At 38.2% G+C, this 13993-nt stretch overlaps 1 protein-coding gene across 1 annotated transcript in view; it reads right to left on the bottom strand.

Moving 5' to 3' along the window:
• LOC123363196 overlaps positions 1–13993 on the bottom strand; it is a 315703-nt gene that overhangs the window by 123235 nt on the left and 178475 nt on the right. Inside the window, exon 20 of the mRNA XM_045004078.1 lies at positions 8383–8522. Coding sequence (XP_044860013.1) covers positions 8383–8522 — 140 coding nt within the window. The remainder of the gene's footprint in view (positions 1–8382; positions 8523–13993) is intronic.

Raw genomic sequence — 13993 nt, 5'->3', positions numbered from 1 at the left:
CTGGAGGCATGAATGTGTGAGACTGAAAGAATTTACAGTGCCTGAAGCTCAAAATTAAATCCTTCAATTGTTTCCTCAGCACTGTTTGGAAATTAATACAGCTGGGCATTGCATTATCTAATGTACAGGTCATCTGAGATTTAGAATCTAATAAATTCCATATTGCCAGTGTCCAAGTTTATGCCCTTTTATCACTTAAATTATACATCTTGAATTTGGACAGACTGCTAATCTAGCAACTCCTGGATATATAAACCTTATCTCTGGTGTCATGTTAGTTTTCCAGACAGTTGGCTAAATTAATTTTGGTCACTTTGGTCTTCATTTCCCCAACTGCATTATCATGATATACACATTGGGCCTGATTCACCACTCTCATTTAAACCAGTTTTACAAAACTCTTTATTTATACCAGCATGAGAGGATATTCAGGCCCACAGATGTACAAAAGGTATTGTACTGTGCCCATTTTCTGAATTACACTAAAGTAATGATAAGTGGCATCAGATGGCTTCATAGGGAATAGAAGAGATTCCATGCTGTATTTAATCATTTGTCTACAGTGCTGAAAGTCTTGAGAGTAGAAAAAGCAGAAAAATATGTAATGTAGTAAGCAACAACCTAATAGAAATATGTACCAGGCTCACAAGAATTGTCTATCTGCAAGGACTTCAGATCTGCAGTCTAAAGACACAACACAAATTAAGGGTCCAATTCTGCTTCCATTAACATAAGGAGCAAAACTCCCTTTGTCTTCAATGGCAGTAGCCTTGGACCTATTGCAAATGCTATTACACCACAAACATATTTTACCTGACTTAGGGCAGGTTTACACTATGGGGCTAAGTTGACATAAGTTACGCAACTCCAGCTACGTGAATAACATAGCTGGAGTCGACCTACCTAGGTCGACTTATTGCAATGTCTACACCATGCTGGGTTGACAGGAGAAACTCTCCCATCGACTTACCTTATGCTTCTCATTCCGGTGGAGTACCGAAGTCTATAGGTGAGCAATCGACGGTCGATTTAACAGGTCTTCACTAGACCTGCTAAATCGATCCCTAGTGGATTGATCGCTGTGCAGCAATCCCCTGGTAAGTGGAGATATGCCCTTAGACTCATAGACTGTAAGGTCAGAAGGGACCATCATGATCATCTAGTCTGAGCTCCTGCACACTGCAGGCCACAGAACCTCACCCACCCTCTTCTGTACTAGATCCTAACCTCTGTCTGACTTACTGAAGTCCTCAAATAATGATTTAAAGACTTCCAGTTACAGAGAATCTACCATTTACACTAGTTTAAACCTGCAAGTGTCCCATGCTCTATGCTGCAGAGGAAGGCAACCCCTCCCACCTAGGTCTCTGCCAGTCTGACCCAGGGAAAATTCTTTCACAACCCCAAATATGGTGATGAGTTAGACCCTGAGCATGTGGGCAAGACCCACCAGCAAGACACCTGGGAAATAATTCTCTGTAGTAACTCAGAACCCTCCCCATCGAGTGTCCCACCACCAGCCATTGGAGATATATGCTGCTAGCAGTCGCAGATCAGCTACGTGCAATTGAAGGCAGTCTCATCACACCTCTTCTTTCATAAATGTATCAAGCTCATTCTTGAAGCCAGTTAGATTTTTTGGCCCCACTGCTCCCCTTGGAAGGCTGTTCCTGAACTTCACTCCTCTGGTGGTTTGAAACCTTTGTTTAATTTCAAGGCTAAACTTGTTGATGGCCAGTTTATGTCCATTTGTTCTTGTGTCCACATTGGTGCTTAACTTAAATAACTCCTCTCCCTCCTGTTATTTATCCCTCTGATGTATTTATAGAGAGCAATCATATCTCCCCTCAGCCTTCTTTTAGTTAAGCTAAACAAGCCAAGCTCTTTGAGTCTCCTCTCATAAGGAAGGTTTTCCATTACTCTGATCATCCTCGGGCTCTTCTCCGCACCTGTTCTAGTTTGAATTCATCTTTCTTAAACATGGGAAACCAGAACTGCACACAGTATTCCAGACCAGTGCCTTGTATACTGGTACTAACGCTTCCCTGTCTGTACTGGAAATACTTTGCCTTATGCATCCTAGGACTGCATTATCCTTTTTCACAGCCACATCATATTGGCAGCTCATAGTCATCCTGTGATCAACCAATACATGCAGGTCTTTCTCCTCCATCACTTCAATCTGATTCGTCCCCAGCTGATAGCAAAAATGCTTGTTGTTAGTCCCTAAAATATTATTAAAGATGAAAAGATCGCCAAAGATTTAATACAACTGATTACTATATTTTTCAAGTAGGTGACGCATGTTACCTTGAGCTTTTCTTTCAAGAAAAATATTTATTCTAGGTTATAATTAACCAATCTAATGGGATGATTAAAAAAAAGTTAAATTACCTTATCATAATCCAATATCAGCAACTGAACAACCTGTCTTCATTCCTCCCTTACCCCCCGCCCCCACCTCGCAAAAAATAATAAGGAAGTTTTCCTCTTAAGGAAAAAAAGGTGACTATCCACTCTTGTTGATAGTATATAAAGCAGTTCCTAACAGGACTGTGATAAAAAAAATGGTAAAATTTGACCTTTACTTTTAGGTAAATGTTACATAGTCAAATAAAAGTTTGCATTTATGAGCAGTCACACAATACTTTTTTATTTTAATAAAATCTTAAGAAGAGTTCATGAGAGAAACTTTTTAAACAAGCAACATTAATTTCAAACATTTTGAACACTCAGACAAGGATTTTACTCCAACGTATAATTCATCAGTCTCCTTACTTGGTGTAAAATCAATCTGTTTGCTTTCTGTGACATAAACAACAAGCAGTTTCACAGGAATGAGGTAAACCATATGTGAAGGTGTTTTAGAAAGCACAACAGGGAATACACCAAGCAAAGAAGCATCTGCATTCATTTCAATGTCAAATCACATGTGTGTTATAAAAGGAAAGTTTATTGTTTTTATTTAATAACAACTTTACCATGTTGTGCTGTTTATAGTTAACTCTTACTTTCCCTGAGCTCGCACTTTGAGTTAGACCCACAAATCAGCAGGTGAAATGACAAAGGCTGTAATTTAGAGCCAAAGCCTGCTCTGATTTACACCTCCTGAACTCCACTGATTTCAGTGGCATACAGATATAAATCAAGGTAGAATTTAGCCCTTCCTAATGCCTCTGCACAGAGTAACATTGATTTGTTCTCAGTCTGATGTTCCTGTCTGAGAATCTGAATTTACTAGGCAATATGATAAAAATATTGCAACTAGTATGTACCTGTAGTACAGAGGCAACTTTAAACACAAGATTGCTATGCAGCATACTATTTCTTCATGAATGGCTAGGATCATTTAATTTTAGAGAAGTTAGCTAGATTTGGCTCAACGTATGTTAGGATTTGGGAAAAAAATCTTTTCTAATATTATTTAATCTGATCAGGAGCTATAGCTGCATTGCTAACGATCTAACTGCTTTGATTAGAAGCCATATATGATAGGTACTTTTATCCTGGTACATAATATTAATCTTAAACAGTTGTGTTTATTGAGGGGCTGTTGATGGTATAAGCTGCCAATTAATTATGTAGGCTCATAACTCACACAAAAGATTCAGAGTTTAAATATTTTTATAAGTTAAAATACATATACTTTAAAAAATAAATAAATTAGTCATCATTTGTTTCTATCAACAATCTATACACAAATGAAAAACAAAGACAAATAGTACACAGTGAAAGGATTTATTATACCATATTTACTATTCACCTCTAGAGATGTGGGCTCACAGTGCCAAAGAAGAATAAATGCGGGGAACATTTTTTATAGTGATGGTCAAACTTTATATGTTTCACTTGCTTATTTGGTCTGCAGAACTGGGCTGGAAAACTTTTGAGTCTAGGCTCTCATGAAATTTCTGGAACTTCCTACTTCTAGATGAACCAGAAATACCATGTGAACAGATATTTTCCTCAGCATTTTGGCCCTTCTGATCCTGTTAGTAAACTAGAATTGTAGAGATGGGACTATTAAAAGCAGTTGAGTTAAAAAATGTTGAGGGACAGATTCTTATTTTACTTCACCTAGTTTGCCCAACTGTATTTTTGAAGCTTCCAAAATTTCATGGATTCAGAATTTACTCAGAGAAGTAAAAGTCCCCAAGAATCTACTATCCCACCCAGGATTTTGAATATCTCCTGATGTCTAATACCTCCAGTTAGACACTGGGAAATATTCATACGCTTCTGTGAGGTAATTGGGCATTGGGTTCTATGTACATGAGTCCTTTAACTGAAAGAATGAGAGAGAAAAGACTCAATGATATGAGGGTTTGGAGAGAGATTCTAGGGTCTTATCTCTGCACTGATGCCCACAAAACACTCATCAATGGTTAGGCTGCTGGTGTGCCTCAATTTCTGCTAGTTATACTAACCATACTCATATCCCTTTTATCTTGTGCTTTCCGTGTCTGTCTTTGTATCCATTGGTTGTTTTTCATCATACAGTTAGGCCTTGTCCCTGTAATTCTCTGTGCCTGAACAAAACCCCATTCCTTTCAGCAAAGCTATGCATAGCCACAGCGGTGCATCCCAATACAGTGTTTTCAAGATCTATGCTTTATACTGTAAACTCTTTGGGGCAGGGACAATCTTTTTGTCATCTGTGCATATAGTGCCTAGCACAATGGGGCCTAATTAGGTCTCCAGACACAATGGCAATATTAATAATAATAGAAAGGGATAGACAGACAGACACACACTGATAGCAGTGAGAAAAAAATCACAGGGAAGTTCCAATTTTTTATCTTTGCCCCTCCAACCTCTTTTTTAGCAACACCTACACGGAGAGACAGAGAGAGACGGAGGTAGGGAGAGTATACTGTAAAGTTTAAACTTGTTACATTTCAGCTCTTAGTTTATAATTAATACAGTGCAACTTTGAAGACTGTTGGTAGTACAGTATTTTATGATAAATACATTTTATGGGATATTTTTAAAGAGGGTTTTGTAAAAAAGCTTCCCCAATAAATGATTTACCAGCTCCAATAAAAGATCAAGGAAATTGCTCAGATTGCATCTCAGAGCATCTAAAACTCTGAAGTTTATGGAGGTCCAAGCAGCCCCTAGACCTACAGCCCTATTAATTTTTTTTGTGGTAGCTAATTATCTTGTGTTACATTTTTTAAAGGGTAGCAAACCCTAAGAGAGAAAAAGGTCTGGAAGCAGACAAAGGAGAACGATGTTCTTTGATAAAGAGTATGAGAAAAGAAGAGAGAATGAAAGAAAAGAGAGAAAAGAAAAAGACAAAAAGACAAAAAGAGGCAGAAACTTATTGAAAGGTCATCTGTGGTGGAAAGTGTATCAGAGAAATTGAAACAAAATGGTATCTGATGTTTGTTCAGTTAGTTAATGGAAACTGAATTCACTCTCAATTTGAGAAAGAAGATAAACTAAAAGGTCCCTGCTCAAGATGCTAAATCCAATATATGTCCATTTTAGGAAGAGATTTGTTTTCCTACTCTCTTTATTTTCTACAGTGATGACATTTCACCAGTACCGAATCAGAAAGTAAAGGAATTACACAGGCAAGGATCTCCCAATTTGACTTTGTTCCACCTCATGGAACTTTCAAGTAAAAATAAATAAATACTGGTGTTTACTGTAAATAAGATGACAGAGACAGCGTAACCAAATGGCACATTAATATAATGAAATATCAAGAGTGATTATCTCCATGTGAGGAAGAATTGCACAGCCACCGTTAAGCATGAAATCATTCTGAAATAATTGTTTCCTAGCATCTACAAAATAAGGCCCCTCCTGCTGTTCTGAGGTACCCTTCTTCACTTGCCTGGAACCCCACTGAAGTCAGACGTGTGCCCACATGCAGTTAATTACATGATCTGGGAATATAAGTTTACTAAAAACTTACCATGAAAAGAGAAAGAAAAATGTAGGGGAAGGGCCACAATCTGCCCCTAGACTGCAATTCAACAAGGCAAATAAATGCACGCCTAACTTTAAGCTAATGAATATTCCCATTGATTATTTAAGTATCTCACCAAATCAGAGCCTTAATCTTTAAAGTCCTCACTGGGCCCAGGTTACAGCAGGGATGCCAATAACCATGATTTTCCAAGAGTACTGTTCACTTCAGGAGCATTGGAATTTGCTAGGGTTTTTTCAGTAAAGAAAGAGAAAAACAGGTACTTTCAATTTGAATGATATTTTGTTCTTTCAAAAGTCAATATTGCTTAGATATTGATTACCAGCACTGACTGGATCTATGAAATTTTGTAAGACATAGATAGATAGTAGAGTTTAGGATGGGAAATGATGCAGACTTTTTTAAACTAATTGGAAAATTGAGGTAGGCAGGATATAATATTGGGATTTGGCAAGGATGTTGTGAGGTTAACACTGCAACTCTGATAGCTGCACTTTAAAAGAAAATCCTTCGGGTCTCTAATAGCCACAAACGGCCAGAATCATATTTTTATGGCCCTTTTAAAAGACAACACTTCCAGCAGCATTATGACACAGTCTTTAATGACATGATCACACACTATTTTTTCCAGAGGACCCCCTGCTTCATTCAGTGCTTCACTGCTCTGGGGGTGATCCAGGGTTGCGTGAAGGAGACTGTTGTCTGGAGGACCCCTTCATTTGCTGCTTCATGAGGCAGGGGACTACGGGAAAAGAAAGGATGGTCTCATGGTAATGGCAGTTGAATGCCGCTCTGAAGTATGGGATTTCTATCGCTGCCTCTATCAGTGTTCCTATGTAATTCTGGAAAAGTCACTTAAACCAAACTTCTCCCAAGAGGTCACTCATTGTGTGTTCCTTATTTTCTGGGTGCCTGACTTGAAATCCAGATTTTCAAGTATTGAGCTCTGCTTTGAACATATAAAGCATTGTACAGAGCTGTGATAGGAAGATGGAAATTCCATTTCACAAAAGATTTTGAGATTTCAGCATTTGCCTTTGTTCTGATTAGGAACAACACCCCACCCCCCCAAATTTTGAACTTCTCCGCAAGATAAAAATTTTTAAAAATGGTTTCTCATGGATTGAAATGCTTTGTTTTGACAACAAAGTTTTGTTTTGAGTTTGCCTTTTTTATTATATATTATGTTTCATACTATACCTTTATTTTATCATATAGACTAAATAAAAGATCATAGAGAAAAGTAACTTCAAAACAAAAAACTGAAACATTTTGCTTTGAAAATGTCATAGTGAGATGTTTTGACATTGTCAGAACTTTTTTTCCAGCTTACCTCCTAAATGAATTTTCAGCAACATTTAAACAATTTCGTGAAGGTTTTCAACTTCAACAAAAGTGCAGTGTCTGACAGAAAATGGTTCCATCAATGTTTTTTCCAACAAGCCCTTATGCTATATATTGGCAAGTATTCTAAAAAAAATCAGGTTCCAGCCTCTCAAACTGGGCACCCAAAATTAGTGGAAACTTTTTATCTTCATCCCTCTGTACCTCAGATCCCCATCTGTAAAATGGGAATAACAACACCCCTCACCTCACAGAGGTGTTGTGAAAATTAATTAATTAATGTTTGTGAAGCATTCAGACATTGTAGTGATGAGTGCCTATAGAAAACCCCACTAGCAAATTAATAATTCTGTCTACAGAGTGGGATTTGAACAGTGTTTAGTAAATAAGGCCTGGAGCTATTCATTGAGCAGAAAACAAAATAGTAAATGAGCACTGCCCATCCTGTGCACTGAATGAGGTGGGGATCCTATGTAAAATATATTATGTTCTCATGGAAAGAAAGACTGTATCATAATGCTTATGCACAAGGGGATTGAATTAAGATTACACAGCAACTTTAACTGGCATTTGCTAACTTTTAAGGGCTTGAATTTGCAAACATAATGTTCTGTTAACATAGTTCTTTGTGTGTAATGTATATATATATGTGCTATGTTTTAATAGGCAGCAGGTTTAAAACAAGTACAAGGAAGTTCTTCTTCACACAGCGCACAGTCAACTTGTGGAACTCCTTACCTGAGGAGGTTGTGAAAGCTAGGACTATAACAGCGTTTAAAAGAGAACTGGATAAATTCATGGTGGTTAAGTCCATTAATGGCTATTAGCCAGAATGGGTAAGGAATGGTGTCCCTAGCCTCTGTTTGTCAGAGGATGGAGATGGATGGCAGGAGAGAGATCACTTGATCACTGCCTGTTAGGTTCACTCCCTCTGGGGCACCTGGCACGGGCCACAGTCGGTAGACAGGATAGTGGGCTAGATGGACCTTTGGTCTGACCCGGTACGGCCGTTCTTATATTCTTATGTACACTATTTTACATAAGCAAACAAAAAATAAGTTCTAGATATAAGGCTATTAGATGCTTAGGTTACTTACCACACAGAGAATCTATACTTCTCTAATTCGTCCAGATAAGAAGTATTCGGTGAAGATGCTTCCCCTTCTCCTGCAGCTACACTGGTTCCAGGACTTGATTTGCCTTGACACTGTTGGTCAGTTGGATCACTTTGATTCATCTTTAAAATAAAAGATTAATAAATAAAACATTAAATAGGTGCAACAAAAAACAAAGCATAAACCTTGTTTCAATTGCATCTTTAAATTATTACACATATTCAGAATAATCAGGACATAATATTATATCAAAGTAATATGAAGGCTGTAACACATACTGACAAAAGCCAATAAATACAAAGTTAGAATTGCCAATTCCACCTTAACGTTAACTTCTATCAGTGGGCCTGACCACTCATTGTATTACACTGGTGTAAACCTGGAGTGAAGCAGTAGTGACCCAGGCCCAACACGCTTACTGTATTATCCAAGAAACTGGTACACATCCATTATTAAGCCCAATTCTGCTACAGAACCCAGAGAATGATGCAACCTGCTTCTCTCTTCCAACTGCCCTGTTCTGCTGTCCTGTGAAAAAGTGGGTTGGGCCACAGTTCATATTTCCTCACCATTCCCATTCCCTTTGGGAGTGCTAGGAGGGATCCTTGTATACTGCCCACATTCTCTCCCTATGTTTTTAGTTCTGAAGGGCTGAGGACTGGAAAAAATCCATCAGAGAGACTTAAGGAGCTTGACCAATTTAGCTCACCAAAATGAAGATCAAGAGGTGAGTTCATCATGGTGTATCAGTACCTTCATGAGGATAAAATACCAGGCACTAAGGGGTCTTTAATATAGCACAGAAAGCATAACAAGAACACATGGGTGGAGGTTAAAGCCAGAGAAATTCACTTAGAAATAAAAAACAAATTTCTAACAGTGAAGGTGATTACCCGTTGGAACAAACTACCATGGAAAGTGGGGGATTCTCCACCTCTTGAGGCCTTCAAATCAAGCTTGGACACCTTTCTGGAAGATATGCTTTTTGTCAAACACAAGTTATTGGGCTCAGTACAGGAGTAACTGGATGAAATTCTATGGCCTAGGTTATACAGACTAGAAGTCAGACTAGATGGTCAGGTCCCTTCTGACCTTAAAAATCTATGAATCTATGAACACAGTAATTAACTAGAAATCATATTTTCTTTATAGACCTTGGAGGCCTCAGTGGGAGTTTTGCTAGCATAAGACTGCAGTATGGAGCCCAGTAAGATCACCATGTATTTTGCTAAATATACTAATACAGAAAAGTATTACTACACTGTTTACTCAATAAGCTATTATGGTCTAACAGGCAAATCTGTTTAAAATTTGATTGCATAGACACAGCTATCTTTTGCAGTTTAGTTTAGGACTCATTGACATAGCAGAGTGAAACTCAGATCCATGTCAATGGTATGCTAAACATGGATATAGATAAATATGATAAAAATCATTATGATATTTTCAGTGGTCAGTTGAAATACTGCCATAGAAGATGGCTGCAAAGATGGTTTTATATGAATTTGTATAGTTAAGGTATGGTAGAAGTGGGTTTCGTACTCAAAGATGCCTTTAAACATTAATATCATATAACCATGGAATAGTGTTGTGGACTAGCTAGGCATATCACTGCAAGAACTCAGTTCCTAAAAACAGTTTGAGATTTCATAAAAGGTTGTGTGGGCAAAGTATGTGAGTTGCACTGACATAGTTTCTATGATGTTACTCCTTGGGAAAATTAAATCAAAAATACATTACTTAAGATACAAACCAAAAAGGCATTAAAAAGGATTACGTATGAATTTCATTGGCCTATATTTGATCATTCACAAACATAACTCAAAACTAAACATTAATTCAATGGCCTGAGGATGGGCATGCATTTAATTTCTCACAAAGATCATATGACAAAGATGACTGTGTCCTTAATAACCATCACTTAATATTATAATTGTATGCCATACCATGGTGATAACAACATAAAATAAGGTGCTACCACTGCTCTTCACTCTCACCCAGAGCACATTCTATGTACATATGTAGCTCAGCTGGTTCCGAAAACCATTCCTTCTACTAATGTAACCTTTTCTATTGTCCACAAAAAAATGTTTATTTTAAAAACAATAATGACAACAACAGAACACAGTGCAAGAAATAGGCAAAGTTTGTCAAATATTTTTCTTAAAGATGAAAAAAATAGGAAAAGAGTAGATCTGTTAACAAATAATGAACTGTGTAAAAATTGCTGATGCAATGATTGTCAAGAAAATTCCATTAGGAATTTATTTTAGGAGAAAAATCCATTACCAGGCTCAGAAATGGGCTCAGGTAACAAAATTCACACCCTGCATCTTGATTTCAAACACCACAATGAATTGGGGGGGGGGGGTGGATCCAGACGTTTTCACTGAATCCATTATGAAAAAAAAGGGTCATTTAAAATTTTTAAAACCAGATTTCAAATGCCCAATAATTCATGTCAGCATTGCTCTATACAGAAACCCTTCTGTGCTCCAGTACCCTAACATAGGTCCTCATTCAGCCAGGAACTTAACCACATTCATAAGTACAGTCATCCTATTGAAGTCAATAGGACTACTCAGTACTAAATTACCCAGGTGCTTAAGTACCTTGCTGAAATGGGGCGACTATGAGGTAGGGGTTTGGAGCCAGCCACTGGTGAGGTTACTATAACACCATGACTCTCTTTTTAAAGGGAGCTGGTTATTATGGGGTTGGAGCCAGCCCAGATAGTTAACACTTCCCTTCAGTCTGTCACCCCAAGAGCTATGCAGCTTTGCCCCTGGGACCTGGCCCTCCATTTCTAAAATGGCTCTTGTGGTTGTTGCTCTGATTGTTTCATGCCTTCCTCGCATCCCTAAAGGGGACAATTGCTTGAAAACTCAGTGACTATTGTACTGTTAGCAAATCCACCTTTAAAATGCTGCTGCTCTGGAAGCATTAATAATATTTTAGCTCTGTTTTTGAAACCATATGAAGCAGAGGAACAAATTATTCTGAATACAGTTTATACATGATCAATTATTATTTCCCCTATGGGACATTAAACACATTAAAAATATTTTATAGTAAATCTAGCCCAGGGTAATTTAGCATGGACACATTCTCTTAACTACAAATGTCAATACTCAGGAATGACAGACATGTGAGAAGCCCCACTGGTAATTCTGCCCTGAGACTATGCATGTGAGACTCATATGTGGTTTCATGGCAATGTGTGCCCATGTGTTTAAATGGCATTGTGCCTATTCACAAGTTGATCAGCTCCTTGGCCAAGCAATTAGAAAATGACAGTGTCAGCATGTCTGATACCACAGGTGCTCTTTCTTTCAGAGGGATCCCCTCTTATCTGACAGTATGGTTGTTTTCCCTTATTCGTGCCTTTGGACACTAATGTGCAAAGAAAGAGGGACTTGAAGCTTATAGATACAAAATAAGACAAAAAATGCCTGGTACACACTTTACGAGGTGTCAAGACGAATGCACATGAAAGTACAACTCTCAGGCCCTTTGTATGAAGATAAAACACGTGGAAGACATTGACACTCAGGGACTACCTCAGTGACAAAGAAATTAATTCAAAAGAGACCAGAACACATGGCCTTAGAAGAGGGCAAACACCCAAAAGGCAGAATCTTGATGAACAACAAGATATGGAGAGCTGAGGTTTAAAAAATCATTGACACACGTTCTTGTTATTATCAATAATTACCAGAGTGCCCAGAAGTTCTGGTCCTGGACTAGGACGCCATTGTGCTAGGCACTGTACAAGCATGGAGCAAGAAGATTGTAAGTTCCTTTGGGCAAGGACCATCTAAGTATAATAGCAGCTTGATGCAAACTGAAGGGGGAGTACAAGAAAACAATGAGACAATACTGGTCAACATGGAAGTTTATGGTTTCAGCACACCAAGCAAGAAGAAACCCAAGTGACTATATGGGGCATTGCCAAGTGTGAGTTTGTAAATGAGTGTCCTTCACCAGATGTCAGTGTTTTTAATTACATGCTTTCTCGAATCACAGTGTGCAAGATCTTCCATGAGGTGTCCATGAGGGAATGTATGAATTTTAGTGCCCTGCAACTGGCATTCTAAGCTTTCAACTTTGGGGCACTGCCGAGTTAATCATTTGGGCAAGGTGGTAAAGTCAAATATCTATTACATATACATAGTATACATTTTGAATAGCAAAGACAACTTTGGCAAGATATATTAAGACAGGATAGAAATATGTTTTTCAAAGTCATTCAGAGAATGGGTCAAAAGCTAATAAGAAGAAATTCAATAAAGAAAAAGTGCAAAGAACTGCAGTGGTGAAAGAAAAATCAAACGCACAAATACAAAACTGGGAATACTGGGCTAGGTAGTAGTACTGCTGGAAAGAATCTGATGGATATGAATAGGAATAAACAATATGATGCAGTTGCAAAAAAAGGCAAATATCAGTCTGGGGTGTATTAACAGGAGTGTCATATGTAGTAAGACACAGGATGTGGCTGTTCTGCTCTACTCAGCATTGGTGAGGCCTCAGTCAGATTATTGCATCCAGTTCTGAACACCACACTTTAAGGAAAATGTGGATAGATTGGAGAGAGAGCGTAGAGGAGAGCAACAAAAATGATGAAAGGTTTAGAAAATTTAATCTATGAGGAAAGCTTAGAAAAACCTGGGCATGTTTAGTCTTGAAAAAAAGAAGACTGAGGGGGGATTGATAACAGTCTTCAAATATGTTAAAAGGGCTGTTATAAAGAGGACAGTGATCAACTGTTCTCTGTATCCACTGAAGGTAGGACAAGAAGTAATTGCCTTAATCTGCAGCAAGGGAGCTTTAGGTTAGATATTAGGAAAAACTTTCTAACTATGAGATCGTTAAGAATTGGAATAGGTTACCAAGAGAGGTTGTGGAATCCCCATCACTGGAGGTTTCTAATAATAGATTAGACAATCATTTGGTTAGGGATGGTCTAGGAATACATAGTCTTGTCTCAGCACAGGGGAACAGACTATATGACCTCTTGCAATGCCTTTCAGCCCTATATTTCTATGATTCAGAACACGAGGCAGAATTATTTCCATGCCAATTTAGGGAAATTTGCTAGGATTTGCTTGTTGGTGGTGGGAATGGATATTAATTACAGCAGTTTGACACATGGCATAGGAGACATGGGTTTAGGATTGGAATTGGCTGTCTCACTCTAGTTTGATAAAACTCAGATATGTTCTGGAAGTTAACATGCTTAGATTTACTACATTTGTTTCTGCTGGATGATTTATTGGTGGGGGTGGGTTTGTGAGGGGGGCTCCAAAGAAGAGTACTAAGTGGCTGTCCGCACTAAGGTCTTGATTCTGCTTCCTTATGTCAATGGCAAAACTCCCATTGATCTCCACTATGCAGGATCAAACCTTAAAAGAGGAAGGTTTCAAAAAGAGTAAAATGGTGATCCCTGGAATAAAAGGAGGAGGACTCTTCTGGATCCATTCCTCTCTTGAACTGACCTGTTTAGATCAGATATGAGTAAAATTAGAGTAAAAGGAGACAGTGTTGTCTAGTGGATAGATCGCAGAACTGGGACTCGGGCAAACCTGTGTTC

Source organism: Mauremys mutica, chromosome 2, assembly GCF_020497125.1.
Source record: "Mauremys mutica isolate MM-2020 ecotype Southern chromosome 2, ASM2049712v1, whole genome shotgun sequence".
Lineage (NCBI taxonomy): Eukaryota > Metazoa > Chordata > Testudines > Geoemydidae > Mauremys > Mauremys mutica.
This window is presented reverse-complemented; position numbering and strand designations above follow the sequence as displayed.